This window comes from Contarinia nasturtii, unplaced genomic scaffold (genome assembly GCF_009176525.2).
Source record: "Contarinia nasturtii isolate CC-2019 unplaced genomic scaffold, AAFC_CNas_1.1 Cnas_scaffold_1240, whole genome shotgun sequence".
Lineage (NCBI taxonomy): Eukaryota > Metazoa > Arthropoda > Insecta > Diptera > Cecidomyiidae > Contarinia > Contarinia nasturtii.
In genome coordinates, this window is record NW_022198581.1 from 5399303 (window position 1) to 5421770 (window position 22468).

Genomic DNA, 22468 nt, shown 5'->3' on the forward strand with positions numbered 1-22468 from the left:
AACGCTTCAACTGCTTCTTCTGGTGTCGAAAATCGTTGACCACGTAGTTTTTTCTTCACGCTTGGGAACAAAAAAAAGTCATTGGGTGCCAGGTCAGGACTGTACGGTGGATGACCCATCAGTTCGATGTTTTGACCGGTCAAAAATCGAGTAGTTTGAAAAGATGTGTGAGAGCTCGCATTATCGTGATGAAGAATTATTTTGCGACGGTGGTTGTTTTTTCTTATTTCACCAAACACTTCGGGCAAACAAATGGTGGTATACCAATCAGAATTGACGGTCTTACGATCCTCTAGTGGAACGGTTGCCACATGACCACTTCTCCCGAAAAAACAGGCGACCATTCGCTTCGAAGTGCTTCTTGCTCGAACAACTTTCGTTGGGTTATCTTCATTTTGGAAGACCCATACAGTCGACTGCTGTTTCGTTTCGGGCTCATAGGCATATATCCACGATTCGTCACCAGTGACGATTTTATTAACGTCTTTTGAAGCACCACGATTGAATTTCTTGAGCATTTCTTTACACCAACTCACACGAGCCATTTTTTGTTCATCGGTCAATTTATGTGGGATCCAACGAGAGCAAATCTTTTTTACGGCTAAATGTTCATGCAAAATTGTATGTATGCTGTGGGATGAAATGCCCAAAGATGCCTCAATCTCACGGTAGGTCACATGACGATCTTCCATAATCAGTTTTCTGACAGCATCGATGTTTTGTGGCACAACAGCCGATTTTGGACGACCTGTATGAAACTCGTCTTTGAGCGAACTACGACCGCAACGGAATTCTCGGTACCAGTTATAAATTGTCTGAAGGGTTGGTGCTTCATTGCCAAAGGCCAAATGAAGTCGATCGAAACACTGTTGTTGAGATAATTTACTTCGAAAACCGTAGTAAATCATTTTACGAAAATCTTCACGTGTAAAATTCATTTTTTTGTTGAGTCGCAGTTTACCAGTCACTGTAAACAATACAAATAGCGTTCGTACGACAAAAGGTTCAGGGCACGAATACATACCAAAACATCAAACTTTACGAATATGACAATGGTTTACATCGGGCAACACTATAAGTACCATTTTAAAAAAAATTATGGAGCAACCTACGTAACATGGCACAGAGACGAAGAATGTTTAAAGCTACATGCGAGCTACTTTTGAGACAATATATTGACATCCATTGTCGGGGACAAATTTAGGCTCAAAATAAAATTACTAATCATATTAAAATCATAAATACAACGTAAATTCATCGTATATTGACTTGTACGCTTGCCGCTCGTACACTTGAGCATGTTCGAAATATTCTAACTATTTTATTTTTGTTCGTTGTTTTTTTTTTCTCGTTGGATATTCACGATATCGTCTTTGAATCATCACAGTACCAATCATACCGGAATTTTTGTACGATATACGACATCCGAACGCAACATTGGATAGTCTGCCACGAATACCGCTCACCACACCAGCTCCATGCGATCGTCCTACAGATGGTACCGAAGTTACAACGCTGTCTGCTGGTAAGATGGCACATCCATTTAATCGCATTAACGAGATCATTGCACATCTGCACACAAAATCATTTTTCACAATAAAAATTGAATTTTCATTGGAAAATTTATCGAACATAAATGTTGAACATACTTAATCATTTTCAGAAAATGCTAGTTTCTACGCTGAATTGGATAAACGTCACAAAGAATTGGTCGGAGAGACTGTCGAAATCGGTATTATGTTTGCTTCAAAAGCTTTTGTTCAACTGCTTGTGAATCCAATTGTCGGTATTCTTACTCATCGCATCGGCTACAGCATTCCAATGTTCTGCGGCTTCATCATTATGTTTATTTCAACCATCAGTATGTATATTTGTTTTCGCCGTCAATCGCATTTGATCAATATTAAATGTGCATTTCTATTCTAGTTTTTGCATTCGGTCGTTCATACTGGGTTTTATTTGTGGCAAGAGCACTTCAAGGTGTTGGTTCATCATGTTCGTCGGTGTCCGGTATGGGAATGTTAGCTGATCGTTATACGGATGATAAAGTAATTTATTGTTTTGGATTTATTTCGCGTAATTCGAATACCATATGCTAATATTTCGATTTGATTTTAAAAACAGGAACGTGGCAATGCGATGGGTATAGCTTTAGGTGGTTTGGCATTGGGTGTATTGATTGGCCCACCATTTGGCGGCATAATGTATGAATTCATTGGTAAAACGGCACCGTTTTTGATATTATCGGCATTGGCTTTGGGCGATGGAGTATTGCAACTATTTATGCTTCAACCAAAGATTGTTCAACAAGATGCGGATCCACCATCACTCAAATCACTTGTATCTGATCCATATATTCTGATTGCTGCAGGTGAAAAAAGCGATTGAAATCATTTCACATTATTTCCGAATTTGACATTTGAATTTTTGTTTGTTGCGTAGGTGCCATTACATTTGCCAATATGGGTATTGCAATGTTGGAACCATCATTACCAATTTGGATGATGGACAATATGGGCGCTAGTCGATGGGAAGTTGGTATTGCATTTCTACCGGCATCAATAAGCTACTTGATTGGCACAAATCTATTTGGACCATTGGGCCATAAGATTGGACGTTGGTTAGCCGCTTTGCTTGGCCTAGTCATTATTGGCATTTCGTTGCTTTGTGTAAGTAAAATTTTCAATTTTCAAAACATAATAACCATATCGTAATAATTGAAAATTTTCTTACAGATTCCACTTGCCACGTCCATAACACATTTAATTTTACCAAATGCTGGTCTTGGCTTTGCCATTGGTATGGTGGACTCATGTATGATGCCTGAGCTTGGTTACCTTGTCGATATCCGACATTCAGCTGTTTATGGTAGTGTTTATGCAATTGGCGATGTAGCATTCTGTGTTGGCTTTGTGGTTGGACCAGCTTTAAGGTGAGTTTAATTCATTTGTTTTTGCTTCACACAATTTGAAATGGATTTGAAGTAGACAGAAGAGAAAAAAAACGAACATATGCATATTTAATTTGGAAGGTCTTATCTATTTTTACAACCAATCGAAGAATCAAGCGGCACGAATATTTTTGTGTTTTATTTTACCTTTTCAAGTTTATTGGCATTTCAAGTGACCAACAAGTGAGTGACCCTATTTATGTGTAACATATAAATATCGATGAGATTTCCGATAGAAAAGAAGAGTACTTTTTCGTATAGCACTTGTTTTAGACAAGAAGAGACTATACATATCTTTGTATTATCCGCTTTATTGATGAGAGATAACATATCAGTGTCTATATTTTAATGTGAAAAGAGTTTACTATTTCATATCAATTGGGCGTAATTTTCGAAAATGATCTTCTAATGATTGCAACTTTGCTCAAAATCCAATAAGTTATCAAAGCTACCGCCAAATGACATGTTTCACTTTTCGAAGCCATTGTCTCTGAAATAGAAACCTTTTTTTAGAATAGAACGACATATACTGTACGTTTTATCGATAGATATATTCCATATAAAATAAAGCATATAGATTTTCTGCATAAATTTGGTTGAGTTTGAGTAATATTTGTTTAATCTTCTCCGGTCAAGAGCACGACTGTTATTGACTTACAAATTTTAAGCTAATTTACATAATTTTCATGTGTATTCATAACCATCGATGCTAATATATTCAAAATGTTTGTTTTATTTTAACATCAATCAGTGGCACGCTTGTGAATAGTATCGGCTTCGAATGGATGTTAGTGGGCATTGCTTGTTTGGGTTTCCTTTATGCACCTTTGTTAACATTTTTGCGTGCACCACCAACCAAAGAAGAGAAAAAGGTAAGTGATGTCATAACAAATGGTGTCGCTGCCATTACAAACGATGATAAAGGCGAAAAGAAAGGCATCTTCAATATTGCAATGACACTTGACAATGGTGACCTTGCGCTTCCACAATCATCATTGAACGGCAATTGCACGGCAACCGAACACTGCGTTACCAAATTATAAATTATAAGTTATTATTCATTTTTTTCATTGTTGACTTTTAGTTTTTATGATTATTTTTAATTTTATTTAAAAAAAAAACGAAAATTCCACATTTTGCAACAAGTTTTTCTTTGGATTTTAGTTGAAAATTGAGTAAATAGTATATGTAGCAAGTTTTTTTCTTTCTACAAGAAGAAATACATACATTTGTGTAAAAAGGGAACTGCAAATGCGAAGAAAAATGCTCGTCTTTATTACTTACAATTGCCGTAAACAAATAGACACACACCCATACACACCCATCGCCAGTGAATATCAAATGAATTTTTCCATTTTAAGTTTAAATTATTTATATGTTGGAATTTTAATCTGTATAATTTGTTTTTGTTTTAATTTTTAATTAAAAAGACTTTTTCACACGATTTTTATTTTGAATTTTTATTTCATCTTATCAGCATATAGATTTGAATTTAGAATTTATTGCCTGATTCTTCTTCCATGAGCCAGTCACCATTGATTTTCATCATTTCTATGGATACATAAATGCTTAACTCTCTTTCTTTTTCTTTCTATTTTCTTCTGAATTGCTTTCGCTTTATTAAATGGATGGAGCAGTCTTTGATGAACGAACGTTCATCAGTTCGCTACGTAAGCTATCAAAACGACGACGACGAATAATTTTGACCAAATTGATTGAAATGATTCACCAATTCACATGCTTTTTTTTAATGTGATGAACATTTGATGAAGTAAAATGTCACATGTCGTCCGCATCCGCACCGTTTTCAATCCATGCCAAACGCATTTCAAAATAAATGACACAAAGGTGTGCATCATATTCGCAAACGCCCAGCTAAAACGATCGATTCATTTGAATTAGACGAAAAATACACGGAGAAAAGGTAAAACAAAATTGAAAATGCTACAAAAAAATGAAACTAGACCGAAAATCGAAATCTATTGAACAAAATGAAATTATTGTCAGGCTTTTGAATTGAAATGATTCATTGAATTTGGATTTAAAATAAAATCAAACCAACACAGACATACAAAAAATAAAAATAAATGCATTTATCACAGTTGCGCTAAACAAGAATAATAAAGCGTGAATTAGTTAATTATTTAGCAATTGTTGTCACTTATTTGCATCATAAAAATCTCATTGAATCATATTCAACTTGCGATGAGCTATACTTATTTTCGTTTTTTCTTTAATTTGAAGATGAAATTGTTTTAATTAAATTCTTGTTGCTATTGTACTTACTTATAGCCAATTAAGACACATGTTCCAGAAGGTACAATTTTTTAACAGAGTTTATTTAAATGTTAATCAATCCAAGCATTTAAAATACAAGCAAAGCATTGTTGGCACATATATAAATACAAGATAATTTTGATAGGGAGTTTCATTTGTGTTGTGGTCAGTCCTATATTGGCGCACAACACTTCACACACACACATCCACATTAATTGATGTTTTTTTTTAATCTAGCAATTCGACTCAATCATCCAATTTGAAGATTTTATTTTAACAAAAAATCAATGTACACATGTAATGTTCTATTCACTTGAAAATGTTCTATTCTTTGTTATTTGGCGAAATTGCAAACTTAATGAAATTAAAACGTATCCAATTCAATGGTAAATGAAAACTTTTATTCTTTGTTAAATGAAAATGAATGAAACAAATTAAAAAAGTGTGATGATTCACAGAAATTGTATAAAATTCAAATGATCCACTTGTTATGCTGTGCACCAAAATAATAACAATACTTACAAATAATTATCGAAAAAAAAATTGCAAAAGAAAAAAAAATTTAACGCAAAACACTGAACATTAAAACACATACCGAGAAATGCATATTTATCAAATGAACTGCAATTTCAAGCGCGATAACATTCATCTTACTGAGTCACATCGTGTAAACAAGAAATTAATAGCTCATTTCTTCTTCTTTGTTCTTTACATTTCTGAAAATTTATCTGAAACATATGGAATCGGTATAATGAACGATTCAAAGGCTACAAATTTGAAAAAAGCCCTTATATTTAGCAGATGTAGTTGATACATGCTGTTTTGAGTTTTGTATAACTCATTGAAGAAACACGAACAAATCATTGGAGGAAAAAAAACTATTTATCTACTCCCTGCAAGCCAACAAAGTCAATCATACTTGAATTTCTTTTTATTTCACTCAATTCGATTCTTTTTGGTTCATTTATTGAATTTCATAAAAATCACTTCGTTCAGTTTTATCATCTTCAAATCACATGAAATCAAAACGAAAATTATGAACTCAAACCTCTGAATAAAGCTTTGAGTCATGCCATTTTGAGCAATTGAATGCAACCAAATTTGAATTAATTTTTCAAACATACATTTGCCATCGTTTGTTTTCCGTTCAATTTTTTTTTTATTTATAAAAAAATATATATATTTTCTATATATAAATGTATATGTAAATTTTCGTGATTCGACATATCGATCACAGAAAGACGATGTTTCCAAGAACAAACACATCTCTCTCCTACTACAATACTACTGTAAAAGGTGTGAATTATTTCAGCGCTAATTTCATATAGTTAAGAAATGATGTTATATTAATATTCAATGTTCTCCTAGATTCACATTCTATTTGTATGCATGCAAAAGTCCACTATCAGTTTAGTAAGAGTATTTAATCAGATTTCTAACAAGTATTCACAATATTTAGCTGTTTAGATGTTTGTATTTTCATCAGCAAAAAAAAAAACCAAAGACAAAAAAAAAATTGAAGATTTAGTTTAAGGCACAACAAAACAAAACTTAAACAAATGCATACATGGAATATTATGGGCAAATATAATATATCTATAATCAATATCATTATATCGAATAAACTTATTTGATTTTCCAATAATAGTGTTAATTGTCGTTTTCATCAAACATATTTATCAACTTTTGAAACAAACAAACCTAAAAAAATGATGCAACGTGCAAATAAAAGCATATAATATTACTGTGTGTTTGATTTGGTCCTCTCTCTCTACAGCAGATAATGTTAAATGAGAATACATACACATAATAAATAAACAAGCAAAATATTTAAATATTTATTCATTGATGTCTAACTTATGAAATAACCTTTTATGTTTTAACATAAAACACTCAATAGCGTTGCCAAAAGTAGATTTATTTTTAAAAAATGCCCACAAATTGGGCATAACATGAGTTAAACGATTTGCCATTTTATTGATCGCGAATATTAAAAAAAGTCGTTGAGCATTCTCTTGTGTATTTTGTTAATTTGCTGTAAAAAAATCGTACAAAATGCCATCAAGTCGGTTTGTTAACAAAAAACAATTGCAAGCAAATTTTTAATTTTCAATGACCGTGAACAAAAAAAAAACCTATGTGATTGTCACACCAGTCGAATGTCTACATAAATTAAACCAAACAAAAGTCTCGCTATCATTGAAGAAAAAAACAAAAAACATCGAGGTATGCTACACGTTAAAATGGGTCATCATTCTGTGGAATTTTGAATGGCTGCAAATTTCCTACTCAGATAGCTGCTCGGATTGGAGTAGTGAACAATGCCCGAAATCGATAGATATATATTTTTTTTTGTAAATTAGGCGGTGAAAAAAATGAACGCCAAACAAAATGCGGTTAACTCATGTTCTTAATATATAAGTTGCAACAGAAATAAAACAACAAACTTAAATCGATATTTATGAAAAGAATAAAAAATTTACCGATGCAATTTGATACATTTATGAATAAGCCAATTTAACAAGCAAAGCAATGAAAAAGATACACCAAAATGAATCAGATTACTTTTGATTTAATCAGTTTTTGGTTTTTCGTTTAGAACGTTTTGTCTCATAACGATCGATATGTGTTTAAATACTTACCCAAAAAAAACGTTTTCTTGAGAATTGCTCAATCAATCACAATAATAAAAAAAAGTAAATTTGCTTGCGAATATTTTTAAAGAAATGATAAAAGAAATACTCAATAATCTATCCAAATATTGTGAGCGTTTTGTTTATTTTCCCTAATTTGAATTCGATTTTTTGTCAAAAACTGTTTAATTTCACCATTTTTATTTCGTTTTTCTTTTACTTTTGTATCGATCATGTCATCGAATAACAATTAATAAAAAGAACAACATATACTGTTAGCTAATTTAAATGCAAATAATATTTCACACACAAAAAATGCTGGTATGGGGTCAATACAAATGTTTTAAGTCATTAACATGACTATAATTTTAGCTAAGTAAAAAAAAAACTGATTTAAATCTAACTGTTTTCTGCTATGGATTTAAATTTGAAACAAACGTAATTTTAGTGTGCAATATCTACTCTTATTATCAATATATTTGAACATTATGTTAAACAAGAACAAAAAAAAATTTACATGAGCAAAATCTAAATACGCAGTCCACATATAAACGGGAGAATAAGGGATTCGGACATTTGTTTCATTAAGATTACATCATATCATAAACTATTTATTATCCAAACTATAGCACAGTAATGAGAGCAACTAGTGCTACGGCGATTAATTCATACAATAATAAAAAAAAATCCTATTTAAATCTTACATATATTCATAAAAATTTATGCAAAGCAAAAAAAATCGTTTCGACAAAAAAAAAAAAAAACAACCAGAATATATAATTGTTTAAAGACTTTGACAACCAAATTGTTAATGGCAATAATATTTGATTAGCAGATTCGGATGGTTTCGGAGACATCCACAAATTATTAATGATCGCTGTGTAATCGCTTTGTAATATAATAAAAATGGTAAACAGTAGCTTTAGTGTGATGGAATTTGTTTCATTATCTTTTTTTTATTGTCTAAACGAAAAATGAATGTTTCTTGTGGTACTGCACAACACACACGCATGGATAAAACTGAAATTCTATTTATGATAGATATGGAACATTATTTAACAACAACATATATACAAATATTCAATAAAAAAAAAAAAAAAAAACACTCTATGATGATGACGATAGCAGATCGGATCAAAATCAGAACAAAATTACATGTACAATTAGCAAAACGTGAACAATTACATTGAATATACTATTGTTATAAAACAAAACACAATTGGGTTCTATTAGCATGTCCCGTAAAAAAAAACTACATAAATTAATACAAATATATGTATACCATACTCATAATAATATTCAATCCAAAATTCAAAGCAAGTAAATATGAAAAATTCTATTTTAAAATTGTGACATTTTTCAAACAAAAAAAAGAATACGCAATTTATTTTAAATGGTTTTATTAGCATTTTAACCGTTTTGTTCCATTTTTAGTTTAAATAAGAAATAATTATTATGTCCTCAAACATATATATACAGACACACACAAAAAAGAAACTCAAATGATCAGACAGAAAGAATATGAGTCGAAGAAATTAAATGGCACGTTGATTAAATGCAACTAGAGAAGAGAATGGCAAATAATGAGTTTCTTGATATTGATGCATGTGGCATCGACCAAAAAAAAACACATACAAGATAAAGATAAAATAAAGATCATGTTGTTGGTGAAAAAGCTCAAGGAAAAAGAACAAACATCTGTGTTTTACCTTATTTTGATTTTCAAATGGTGTGTGCTTGATTGATTCGAGTTAGGTAAGTATATTCATTTTATTTCAAAATAAAAAAAGAATCGAATTTCTTTGTTTCATAATGAGTATATTTGTTTTTTTGTTGTTTTTTTTTTATTTCACGCTCACAATTTAATATTTTAATTTTATAATTATAATGTCAAACAAATGTTGTTCTCTTAATTCTATTTTATGATCGGTTAATTCTACAATTCTACATATGAAAAAATCTCTTGAAATCTGTTCTAAAAATATGTCATACATTTCATTGCTATTTGACATGAGGAAAATGAATGATTTGTGTGAAGCCATTGATATGATTCGCTATTTGACTATTGCAATTCGTTGTGCATTTTGTTTTATTGAGTTATAAGGCTTATGTATTAAGTTTAATATATCGAAAAATTATTATCCGTGACATTTGGTTAGTAAAAAAAACTGAAGGCAATTTACAAATGGCAAGAGATATGTATGCTTTGTGTTTGCTTTGCTCTAATTATTATTGACATTATATTGATGATATCATTTATCGAATCAAATTCACAGCTAAAAAAATATGCTTATTGTTTCATGAAGTGTTTTATTTCTCAGAAATTAAATATTATTTCTTCTCTCTGTTCGTTTTTTTTCGCTCAATAAATATAGATGTGTAGCTCCCAACTGTATCATTGGCCACACAATAAAAAAAAAGAAATCCATTCAATAAAATTTAAATAAATATAATTCAAATATATTCCAAATAAATATATAAATATACTGTTGTTTTTTTCGTATTTTCAATCCAAACGTGTGTATATGTGTGTGCTACGATAGATAAAATGGCTTTGAGCACATTTCATGAAGTAAAATATTAATTTTTTTCTGTCATTTTTGTCTAATCCTAATTTCTCTTAAAACTAGATTTTTTTCATATGTTTTTCTTTGCTTTGAGTCTTATACAATTAAAATTGTCAAAAAAATTTAGAATTCAGCAATTCCTTACACTTTAGCTTCGAGTCAATCATGTTCTTACATTATTTTTTTGTTTTACAATGTTTGTTGTTCTTCTTTTGTTTGTTAAATTTGTGACACATGAAAAAATGTAGCGATTCGTTGATTCGACGTAGAATAAAAACCCTCTAAATATAGGTATATTGTTCTTAATTTAAAATTGAATTCATTCACTGGAATATATATATTATTTACTTTTTGGTCACATCTGATATAAAGTCAGTCGCTTATTTCATTGATCAACTGTTTATTACGATCACATTCTTTTAAAAATGGAAACAAAATATATGATATAATGATAATTGGTGTGTGCATTTGTGGCACCGGAACCATTTCTCGCGAAGTGGAAGATGTGATCGTTTTTTTCTTTTCTTGTGTTTCGTCATTCGAATCAGATAAAGTGCATTGCACTATTGTCTTTGATTTCAGTCATTTTTTAATTGGTTCATCTACGTAATTGAATCTGACAGAATGCATACGAAAAAAAAATACATAGATGAAATAAAATAGGAAAAAAACGATTTCGCATTCTTTGCGGTTTGAAATTGCGCGCGAAACGAAATAACCGCTTAACCACACCAGCACATAATCATGTGAGTTATAATAATAATCTGCGTATTTCGTTTTATCCAATTAGCACTGCATCTCAATACCAGCGAAACTGTTTACATTTTTCCGTCATTTCTTTTTCTTGCTCTCTCTCTTTGTTAGAAATGCGATTTGTAATGGAATCACCAAGCCGAAAGATGGAATGAAACAATTGTGTAAAAAAAAAATCTATTTGATTGCATTTCGGTGGCTTTTTTCCAGATTGTATTTCTACTTCAGTGCACATATGCAATCTCAGTCGATGCGGTAGTTTTTCGCGAAATGATTCCGACACCATCATACCTACTCTATTAATAATCATTGCAATGATCTCAGGTCTATGTTTTTTTATCTTCATTTTATTTGTACCATTTCATGTGGCATCCCATTTTCTCTGAATTAGCAAATGACTTTTGCAAATGAACGCATGAGATCCGCGATAATAAAAATGGAAAATTATTTATTAATAAAAGTGAAACGATAAATTTGAAACAAACAAAAAAAATGTTACAGTTCCTGAACACTCTTTGCCCGTATATTTTCCAAATAGTATTGATGCACTGGAAATTGGAATTCAAGCCTTTTTTTTATCTTAATGGTATGATATCACCATTTTATAACAGACGAAATTGAAACGATTGAAATGGTCGTGGATGCCACAAAGAAACATTTCATATTGATGGTAATTGTTTTGTTGTTATTTTTAGCATTGAAATCATAAAGACAACATGAATTGTCTTGGTGAACTTTGTTGTCACACGCTCGTTTCAGAGTTCAATCGCAGCACAAACTTATTGCTTTTAGGATCGACCACTTCTTCGTTCAAATTGAAATGCGGCAATTTATAAACAGTAATAAGCAATGAGATGTCATTTTGAACTAATTGAAAAACGCAATTATTTGAGATGGGTCGCGATAAAAGTTCATCGCATACCAATGACCATGATTGTACAGTTCGGCGTTCTTTTTCGTTTTGCAATAGTGGCGATTCGACAAGGTATGGCTCTAAAAATGCTCTCGGTGACATGTCATGCTTTAAGCAATGGGCCAAATGTCGTAATATTGCTTCGACAGTGTGTCGTGGTTGTTGGCGCGTCACACGTAGATATTTTTGTAATGCTCGTGCCATTGATGGAAAAACGGCTTGTGCGGCTTCGTGTGAATCAAGTGGAATGGCTGGTGCCGGTTCATTTTGAACACGACGAATATGTGTGAATGCTTCTTCAGCTGCTGTTATTAATCGTGCTCGACGTTTTTTAACGCGTCGCTCATATTCATGTTCCTCATAGAATCGTTCGTTGTGTGATGAATCACGGCGACGAGCATGAGCTGCCAAAACGGCACGACTTTGGCTTTGTTGTTGTGACGCATTCACTCCATCAACTTCATAATACTTAAAACTACTGACCGGTGTTTTCTTTTGTGCTTTTGAAATGGGCAAACGATCCAAATATGGATTATAAATAGGAAATTCGGTGTAATAATGTTGCATTACAAAAACAGCAGCCCTTTGGATGCTCAATTGACCAATTGCATATGAACGACTCTCACCATCCGGGCTTCGCACAACTTTTATGTAGTATGTGGGCTGTAGATGTCTCAATTCCATTAAAACAACACCAACATAATGAATGAATAGAAGTGTATCAGCAAAATTGGTTGCATACGAAACTAATGATTTATAATCGGACGCTTCTGAACCTTCAACAATCGCTTTGGTACCTTCAGTGACTTGAACAATATAGAATAGCCAATAGGCAAATGTTGAGATGAGCACCAGCAACATAACCGTGGCACGGAACAAAAATATTCGCGGCATTGTTGCAGATGGTGTTCGTAAAAATACCGCCCATACACCAAGCGCCAATAAAATCATACGGGCTGCCAATGACACAAGTAAACCTTTACATTCGGCATTACAAGCCAATAAATGTGTTCGTGCGATTTGCGTTATTTCGGGATTTTCAAATGCCGATGTGAAAAAACCTAATTTTGGCATCATAACCATTGCAAGCGGACTTACAAATGCGACCATATACAACATTAATGAAAATGTTGTTTCTATATAACGTTGACACACCATGCCCAAGCCATTTGATTTGGTTGTTGATTGCCAATTACTGACATCTTCCATCGAAAGACTTTGATCGGATGTATTTCCAGTGATGGCAGTTGTATTCTCTCCCCAATTTTCATCTTGCGGTAAAATTTGCACTTCAATTATCTCCTGACCCTCACGACCATTCTCGTCCAAATTCACAGTTGTTTGAAATGGTGCCATATCGGGTTTCCTATTCTTATGCGATGAACCGCTACGATGTGAATGCCGACTTCGATCACCGGATCGATGATGCAAAGGTACACCGGTGCTGTTATTCAATGTAGAATTATGAATGCCACGACCACGTCTTGATCTCGAACTGGGCTCCGATTTAGTTGATTCCAACTCCATAATATTGTCTAAATGTGAAAATACATATACACAAAACAAAAAAAAAACCAACGTGTTAAATTTTGGATATAATTTTATTGTTGCAGAGACGATAACATACAAAACGATTTTTATCGTTTTAGATTGACTTACGTTCGTTTTGTATCTCGTGGATCTAGATTCGATTCCTTATATATCGTCGTCATTGATCTTTGGTCGTTGCCTAATCTTATTGATGCGTTTCACATCTACGTTGGTCGACAACGAAATTTACAAAATTCAATTTCACCCCAAAAAAAAAACAACACCGAATAATACACAATTTTCGTTTAAATGCAATGCTTAACAGTTCCAATGCGTTTAATTTAATCAGTTCCAATAATATTATCCACTCTCAAATGTATTATGTTCTGTAAGCGCCTCACACGTTTTATTGTTTATTCAGCAGAAATTGGTGAATACATTTTGTACGATACATGCATTCACGTTCGTTGCTTTTTATTCGTCTCTTCAATAATAATATATTACATTATATTCTATAGGAATACAAATTACATGAGAAACGTTGCTCATCAAAACGGAGGCACGCATACGCATACGTTCATATCATAAAATATTCATTCATCGTACATCCATATAATATTCTGATGCACACACACACTGTGTACACATGCACCGAATTCACATTGGCTATTCGTTGCAACAAGAAAAAAATGCCACGCCAAACTGCTACCTCCAATTAGCAAACGAATAAAGGTTCTTTTTTCGGAATAGATAGACTCCACTGTAAACTACTTAACGCGAATAGACACAAAGAATAAATTCACAAACGTTTCTTTTACTGTCTCACAATGTTGCTTGCTGGTTGAGAGAATGAAAAACAAAAATACGTTTACTATTTGATTACGTCTTGTTTTAGATTTGCATAGGTGAATAGGCGGCTTTTTAATTCAATGACTGTTTATAAATTGAAACACAAAGAATTGTGCACTTGCACCGGGTTTTTCTTACACACAATGGAATGAACTAAATCAAAGTACCGTTTCGACGATCAAGTGTAAGTGTATAATAGCAAGTTTTAATTCATTTACAGGTTTCATTCCTTTTTACTGCACACTTTCATCATGTTTATTGCTGCTTATTTTATGGTTAATATTGATTTCGGTACTTTTTTTTATGATGTAGATTTTCCACAAATTCTTATATATTCCAAATAAGAAGAAAAATGCACTGCAAATTTCTGAATCTCCAAACTATTGTTACACATTATTCGTACACAATGCTACCGAAGCGAATAACGATGTGGATGGGATTAGAACTGAACTCGCGAAGCATCGCTCGATATGAAATTAAATCACAAATGGAGAGAAGAGAACACGAAATAATAAAAAAAAGAACACCGAACCACCGAACTTTTTCCGTATAATATTCTTGTGTGTTGCTTTTGATTTTAAAATTGCTAATAGTTAACCAAGAAGAGAGAGACCGAAAACCAAATGAACGGCATGTTCAACATGCTCATAAAAATGAATTGAGCAAAAGAAAGGTGATGAAGAAAAATAAAGACCAACGAAATGAACGAAAAATAAAATAATATAACAACAACACACACAGCACCGAATAGCGAAATGAAAACGATATAATCAAGCACCAAGCGGCGACTACGCAAGAACGTATGAGTCGTTGTGTTGTTGCCGTCTTTGTCATAATTCCAAAGAGACTCATTAAATTCAACGATGCGCTCGCACACATATGCACACTTTTACACACATCAAACACACATACATATAAGCACATTTGCACGCTCACACACACTCACACAGTCACAAAACGGCGAGTGCACCTGATTCAAATGGTGAATGCAGAGCGTAAATAGTTATTGCCACCAAAATCAACGTTTATTGTATGAATTGTATATTGAAAACAACATTACGCACACAGAGACATACATCGAACCCTCTCAAAACACGAACACATTGAACGGTTCTATAAAAGACTTGCAGAAACAAAGCGCAATTTAACATCGAAGCCATATTTTTCATGTAGTTACATTCTCTGTCCCCTCTGTCTTCCTATTGGTATTTTTTTTCCGTTTCATTAAACCAGATCCTCTTGGTTTGATTCAAAATTGTAGTACAAGAAAAGTAAGACTGTGTACAACAACAATGACAACGAACAACGACGGCGACGGTTAAATTGAACGTTGAATTCATTGCGATGATGATGAAAAGAATGAAGCAAAATATCTATACGTTGCAGAATGGCGAAAAAAGGTCGGATTGGAATGTTGACGATGGTGTTGCCGCTGTGTTTTGAATCTGTTTTCGTCCAGATTGAAGACATGAATTCAAAAGAAAAGAAGCAGACCAACTAAAAACCGTCCACTTTTTCACTCATTGATAATAATCGAATCGGCTATAACTGTTTTCCTCTTGATTTTATTATGATTATATTTTTGTTTTTTTTTTCTTTCATTCTGTTTCATCAGATTTATTCATAGCCCAATGTCTGCAGTCGACACAATAGGCTATGCATCAACATTTTTTTCCATATATAAACCGAATAAATCTGGATGATTTGTGAATGTTTAACACGTTTTTTATCCGCTTAATTAGACAACGATACCATCGAACAGCACACAGATGAATGTCGATTATTTAATTCAAATTCGATTTATGATTTGTCATGGCAAGCGTTGGCATAAAGTAGCCGATTACTTGATTTGGCCAAATTGTCGTTTTGTACATTGTGCTATATATATTTCTGGTTTTTACTTTAGCATGCCATTGTTTGATCCAATGGAATGTTGTTGATCAAACTGATTTGGCAGCAAATGAATGTGAATTTCTTTTGATATGTCTTTTTGTGTGTATGTTTTGTGCGTGCGTTTATTTTTGTTCTCTTTGGTTACCGATCTTAATAGTTGTCGCTTTACCAAAATCGATGAATGATGAAACTAAAAATTCAAAGTCATGAGAAAGAGTCTTTGCCAACATCAAGTGTCTGCCTGACTTTAAATGACTGGCTGACTGTTTTGAGTAGGATTTCTACACGAATGTGCACTTGTTTCTCAGCTCATAGACACATACACCGCAACAAATGCAACACGAACATTCACCGGAGCGTCTAAACAACTATACAACCAACGGTATAGATTTTTCAGAGAGATAAATACATAACATTAAGATTGTTCTTTATACATCATTGTTCGACGGTTCGATTCATTTTCTCTTATTTTGTTGATTATTCTTATCGTATTCGTTCTTTGGTTCGAATGCCATAATCGTCAATAGAATTTATTTTACCGAAAATCGAAACGATTGTTAAACGTTATAATAGTAATTAATCTGAGTATGGTATGGATTCATTTCATATGGACGATGATGAATCGCAACCGCCGAATTTTATTTTATTTCTTTTTTTCTTTCTCTACCAAATATCAAAGAGCTTCTCCCAGATATTGCCTAACAATAAATCAATTTATGATCACCTCTTGCCGTTTCAACTAACGATCATTGAACAATTAAAAATGAATGTTTACTATGTGAGACTTCCTCAATAACTATCAAACCGGTCAACCATGGAAAATCTATTTAAAGTTGCTAGTTTTCAAAGTAAACAAGAACAAACCATTTCTCACCGACCGTTCAAACGGGCAATTATGGATATTTTGATTGTTTAATGATTTCATTTCTCCTCCTTTTCTTCTTTTGCTCATTAAAGACCGAAAAAGAAACCAATAGAAATGTCATGGAACTCAAAAATTCCCATGCCCATCATCATGCTATACAAACTCCGATTAAATTCAATTGAATTACTTTTCTCTCGATTCTATTAAAATGTTTCGTTTTTTTTTCTATTTGATAGCTGTTGAATTTCAAAGATCACACACATAGTTCTGTACATATTTGATTGCACACATGACGCACCACATTCCATTTCTTCTGTTCCTTAAACGATGCAACATTTTGTTCCGTATATTGTGAGAGGAAGAGGTGGAGGGGGCGACGAAATGAAAAATAAAACCCTGACGACGTACAATAATTTTATAATCGCCGTTGTAATCAATCGTCTGGAGATGATGTGATCATGACAAGTGAATGACGCAATGTGCAGTGGCATCAGAGTTGTTAAGCTATTAACAATAAAATACGAAATATCGTTTGATTTCCGGCAGCAAGTTAATTTTTCGACCTTTTTTTCATATCAAATTTATCTATTTAGATACATGTCCGAAGGTGTTCAAATGAGGTTCGAGCAATCATTTTCGTTCGTGACTAGTCAAGCAAATCGCCTCTCGGCATTCATCTTAATTCTAATCAATTGCTTCGAGCGTTCTTTTAAGGACGACTTTAATTTACATTCGTAATCTCTAAATACGTGCGTTTTTTTTTCTCGCTTCACATTTTCTTTTTTCCACGTTAGTACAGTCTTTAATTCGATGCGTCGGTCGACTTTTTGTCGCGACATCATCATCACTCCGATCGTGTGTATGACTCAGTTGATCGCGTTTTATGCATTTATCTTGAACAATTCAATTCTCTCTCTTCACTTGTCCATTATACAATCGACATCAAGTGCATTTATATACGAAAGCAGAAGAATTTTAATTGCATTTCTTTTGAAAGGTTGCGACTAAATGACGCTACGAAAATTTGTTAACCATTTCAAATACATTCAATGTGATTTAACGAGAAAAGAGAAAAAGTGAGAAAAAGAGAGAGAAAATAATAATTTGGAATGGAAAAACGATGTCATTTCTTTTCTGAAAATTCGTCATTTTCGTGCCACTTCAAATTGAAGTCTTCAAATGAAAATCCATGTGAAAGTTTAATTTGAAAAAAATCTAGACTTACATTTTTAAAATAATAAAAAACAAGTCTTGTTACTCCGGTTTCAAATATGAATGGAATATTCATTTTTACCCAAATCAGAGTTTCAACTGCGCGCTCATCACATGTAAAGAACATCGTTGACAGTTTAATGTTTTCATAAATATGACAATTGAAACGCATACCACTGTGCCCATTCCAACAAATACACAATATAACCGGTATTGACAGCATAGCCTACGAGTTATTGCTTAACGAAAACGCAAATTTATTGCCGATTATGTTAAATGTATTAAAATATTTGTCTGTTTTTTTTTCGGCTGGTGAAAGTTTTACCACTCTGTGTGTTGCAATGTTTCACACGGGTCCGATGCGGACATACCGAAAAAAAATGCTTAAAAGAAAGCATGAACATGGCAAGCGCGTTGCGGTCAAAACATGTTCACGTCATCCAGTGTGTATACGAAATACAAACGAACAAACGTCATGCTTCCATACTTTCAAACGATTCGTACATTCGTATGTGGTTTATTGGTTAGGCATTCATTGAGCGCTACCATCGCCAAAACTTAATTACACATTTACTTATTTTGAATGAAGTGTGTGTTTTTGTGTGTACAACTTTCTCAGTGTTGTTATTAACTTAACAAAATTCAATGTTATGAAATACATTTGGTTGTCAATTGGCGTAACGATTTGACAGAGATTTGGTGTTATTTTGGTGACTGCTTTTGTGTGGTCAATTTAGTTTATTATTTACTCCAATCAAGAAGTGAAAGAAATTTCGTTTCGAGCTGAGTTGAACCGTTTTTTTATTGTTAAATGAGAATCGTGCCAAAGATTTTGCACTTTAAATTCAGGTAGGTAGATCGATATTAATTCAGTGATAGATTGAAAGAATCATAAATGAAAATAATTGTTATTAGTCTCAAGAGAAAGAAGCCGCGTGTTTTTTTTTCTTTTTACTGTTTGTCGCGTCATAATCAAAAAGAGAAATTCATTTTATTTCAATATGTTGCGATGCGAAACACATTCATTAAAATGTTATCATTTCTTCTTTTTTCTCCATTGATACGGTTTTTTTTTTTGGAAATTTTCATTAATGAATCGCTCTCAATGGATAAGGTGAAGTGTGATAGTGGCTGTGAAATTATATATAGATTGATATGTTTTTTTATAAAGAAATTTCGTACAGTGCTAATGAATTTCTTTAAAACAAATGTACGAAATGTTTCACGTGTGGAATATATTATAGAATTGAACAAGGGAAAAAAAATGAAGTTTTTGAATCGATGCGAGTTGATTGTAAGAGGAAAACCATTTCATTTATGCGACCTATGCCGTATAATACAATGCTGAAATATGTATTAAAATTATTAGCGAATCCATTCATGTGTACACATAATTTATTCGAAATGCGTCGATACGATGAATACATAAAATCAAACTTATACACATTCCAACAGGTCGCTGGAATTGATGGAATGAATCTATCATTAGTGGCTGAGTGAATGTATGAATAAATGATAAAATATTTGACAAACGAGTCGTGTAGGTTTGTGATTGGCAGTGAAATCTTTTCAACACGCCACATCATTACATTGATAAAAATTCATAAAATCATAGAATTTTCGCAAATTATCTAATGGCACTTGAAATCACAAAAAATGACGAGCGATAAGTTGTAAAACTGACAACACCTTATACAAATACACCGAAATCTGACCAACATTACTAATGTAAACAATTGGTATTCGTATGGTAGCTCGCTCAAAGTAGAAAACGTTCGCTTTTTCCATCCATAATATTATAGCGTGATTCTTCGCGTCAGGAATCTACATGACAAAAAAAAACTTTCTTCAAAAAGATGTAAACAAATCTCTGTTTGCGCAACATATTTAATAACCATTGTTATCTCTATCTATTATTAGATAACGCGTTGACTGTGGTGAACAAAGCATATTTAGGATGAACAGAGCGTGGCCATTGAGACGTGTGCTAAAATATTCGACCGTTGGAAGTGGTGTTGTGCTAACCGCATGGAGTCTTCGTTCCAATGACTATGATGTTAATTCAGTGGGAATAATTCGGTTGTCAAGAGCTGCACTTACCGTTTATGATATTGCATGTTTGTATCGAAAAAATCTATACCAAAAAGAATGGGATAAACAATCAGCCGAATATAAAGGTGAAAAAAGTCGAACGCATGCGGCAGCTGCTGAAAAACTCTTGGATTTAATTTGTATCAATAAAGGTGTTTACATAAAGGTTGGCCAACACATTGGCTCACTAGACTATTTGTTACCGCCTGAATATGTGCGCACAATGAAAGTGCTACACAGCAATGCACCAAAGAATCCAGTCGAAGATCTCTACAAAGTCATTCGACAAGATCTTAAAGTGAACGTATGTTTTGGAAATTTGTTTGGTGTCGTTTTATCATTTAAAAAATGTCTTGTTTTTATTTTCTGAATCGAACATTTTAGCCGGACGAATTGTTTGAAACATTTGATCCAGAGCCACTGGGAACGGCATCGCTTGCTCAAGTACATCGTGCCACATTGAAAAATGGACAAGAAGTGGCCGTTAAAGTGCAACATCCTTATGTGATGGGCAATAGTAAAGTCGACATGAAAACGATGGAATATTTGTGTAAAATCATGTCATTCGTATTTCCTGAATTCAGTATGCAATGGCTTGTCGATGAGTCCAAGAAAAATCTTCCGATTGAACTTGACTTTTTGAATGAAGGACGCAATGCCGAAAAAGTACATAAAATAATACGATTTTTCTTTTTGTCTCAAAATAATATTTTCTCATTTTTATTTTGAATTGAAATTAGGTGGCTATCATGTTCAAAGACTATAAGTGGCTTAAAGTGCCAAAAATATTCTGGGATATTTCATCGAAGCGTGTATTAGTTATGGAATATGCAACCGGTGGACAGGTTAACGATTTGGATTACATTCACAAGAACAAAATCGATACGTATGATATTGCAAATAAAATCGGCCAACTATATTCGAATATGATTTTCATCAATGGATTTGTGCATAGCGATCCACATCCGGGCAATATTTTGGTACGCAAAACTTCAAAAGGTGACAACGAAATTATTCTATTGGATCATGGTTTATATGCTGTAAGTTTTTTTAAAAATTAATGCTAACATAAAAATGAAGCCATTTACTTGAATTGTTCATTGATTTTTTCAGAATTTAACCGACGAATTTCGATATACATATTCAAAACTCTGGTTAAGTATATTGAATGTGGATCGTAAGGGGATGCGTTTTCATACGGGAAAATTGGGCATCAAAGGTGATTTATATCCGTTGTTTGCGTGTATGTTAACTGGCAGACCATGGGAGAGTGTGATTGCTGGAATTGATCGCATCAAACCAAATGAAGCCGAAAAGGAATTAGTTCAATCGAATAGCACACTAGTATTACCATCAATAGCCGATATTTTGGAGCAAGTCGATCGACAGATGTTGCTGATTCTCAAAACAAATGATCTGATCCGTGGAATTGAAACAACTCTACAAACCCAATATCGGATGACATCATTTTGGGTTATGTCAAAATGTTGCATCGAATCGGTGGCCCGACAAGAAATTCACAATTCCAAAACCGATTGGCAACGATTCGCAAAAAGCTTACACAAAAACTGGTCCATATTTAAATTGAATATTTATTACTTGTACTTGGGTATCATTAATTTTAATTTATTTTCAACGCTTCAACAACTGCTTTAGTCAGTATAGTTGTTGATCCTGGTCACAATTCGTTGTTTATTTTAAAAAAAATGTTCTAGTTTTCAATCAACGAGATTACCATTTCTAATAGCCTTCTTTGTATTGTCGAAGAAAAAAAAATTTGCCGAATATTTTGACGAAGTACCAAATAAATGAAAGGAAAGGTGAAACAAAACAAAAAAAAATCTTTAGTGTGTTTACTTACTTATAATGATGAAATAACCCAATATTGAAAGGTTGCGTTCAATTCAAGCAACATGGAAGAGCTATTGGCCCAAT

At 32.9% G+C, this 22468-nt stretch overlaps 3 protein-coding genes across 7 annotated transcripts in view; 2 read left to right on the top strand and 1 right to left on the bottom strand.

The window, feature by feature from the left end:
- LOC116345001 (synaptic vesicular amine transporter) overlaps nucleotides 1–4947 on the top strand; it is a 28014-nt gene extending 23067 nt beyond the window's left edge. For 3 of the 5 annotated variants that reach the window (XM_031773957.1, XM_031773955.1, XM_031773956.1), the window contains exons 5-11: nucleotides 1388–1525; nucleotides 1664–1861; nucleotides 1927–2048; nucleotides 2125–2371; nucleotides 2443–2669; nucleotides 2736–2932; nucleotides 3702–4347. In XM_031773957.1, coding sequence (XP_031629817.1) covers nucleotides 1388–1525; nucleotides 1664–1861; nucleotides 1927–2048; nucleotides 2125–2371; nucleotides 2443–2669; nucleotides 2736–2932; nucleotides 3702–3993 — 1421 coding nt within the window. In that variant the 3' untranslated portion in view covers nucleotides 3994–4347. Of the gene's footprint in view, nucleotides 1–1387; nucleotides 1526–1663; nucleotides 1862–1926; nucleotides 2049–2124; nucleotides 2372–2442; nucleotides 2670–2735; nucleotides 2933–3701; nucleotides 4349–4587 lie in introns of those variants that run through there. The other 2 variants (XM_031773959.1, XM_031773958.1) reach the window with 2 other exon arrangements.
- Nucleotides 4948–9717: 4770 nt separating this feature from the next.
- Nucleotides 9718–15154, bottom strand: LOC116345313 (vang-like protein 1). Its single transcript, XM_031774569.1, has 2 exons — nucleotides 13753–15154; nucleotides 9718–13628 (listed from the first exon to the last, which is right to left on the bottom strand). The coding sequence occupies exon 2, from the start codon at nucleotides 13618–13620 to the stop codon at nucleotides 11923–11925; it is 1698 nt and encodes a 565-aa protein (XP_031630429.1). The 5' UTR covers nucleotides 13621–13628; nucleotides 13753–15154; the 3' UTR covers nucleotides 9718–11922.
- Nucleotides 15155–19035: 3881 nt separating this feature from the next.
- LOC116345032 (aarF domain-containing kinase-like) lies at nucleotides 19036–22365 on the top strand. Its single transcript, XM_031774037.1, has 5 exons — nucleotides 19036–19291; nucleotides 20363–20837; nucleotides 20918–21199; nucleotides 21274–21573; nucleotides 21647–22365. The coding sequence occupies exons 2-5, from the start codon at nucleotides 20400–20402 to the stop codon at nucleotides 22187–22189; spliced, it is 1563 nt and encodes a 520-aa protein (XP_031629897.1). The 5' UTR covers nucleotides 19036–19291; nucleotides 20363–20399; the 3' UTR covers nucleotides 22190–22365.
- Nucleotides 22366–22468: the final 103 nt, after the last annotated feature.

Coding starts and splice junctions, on each gene's coding strand:
- LOC116345313 (XM_031774569.1), bottom strand. CDS start 13,620: ATGGAGTTGGAATCAACTAAATCGGAGCCCAGTTCGAGATCAAGACGT.
- LOC116345032 (XM_031774037.1), top strand. CDS start 20,400: ATGAACAGAGCGTGGCCATTGAGACGTGTGCTAAAATATTCGACCGTT. Junction 21,200..21,273: donor AAGGACGCAATGCCGAAAAA/GTACATAAAATA, acceptor AATTGAAATTAG/GTGGCTATCATGTTCAAAGA. Junction 21,574..21,646: donor TGGATCATGGTTTATATGCT/GTAAGTTTTTTT, acceptor TGATTTTTTCAG/AATTTAACCGACGAATTTCG.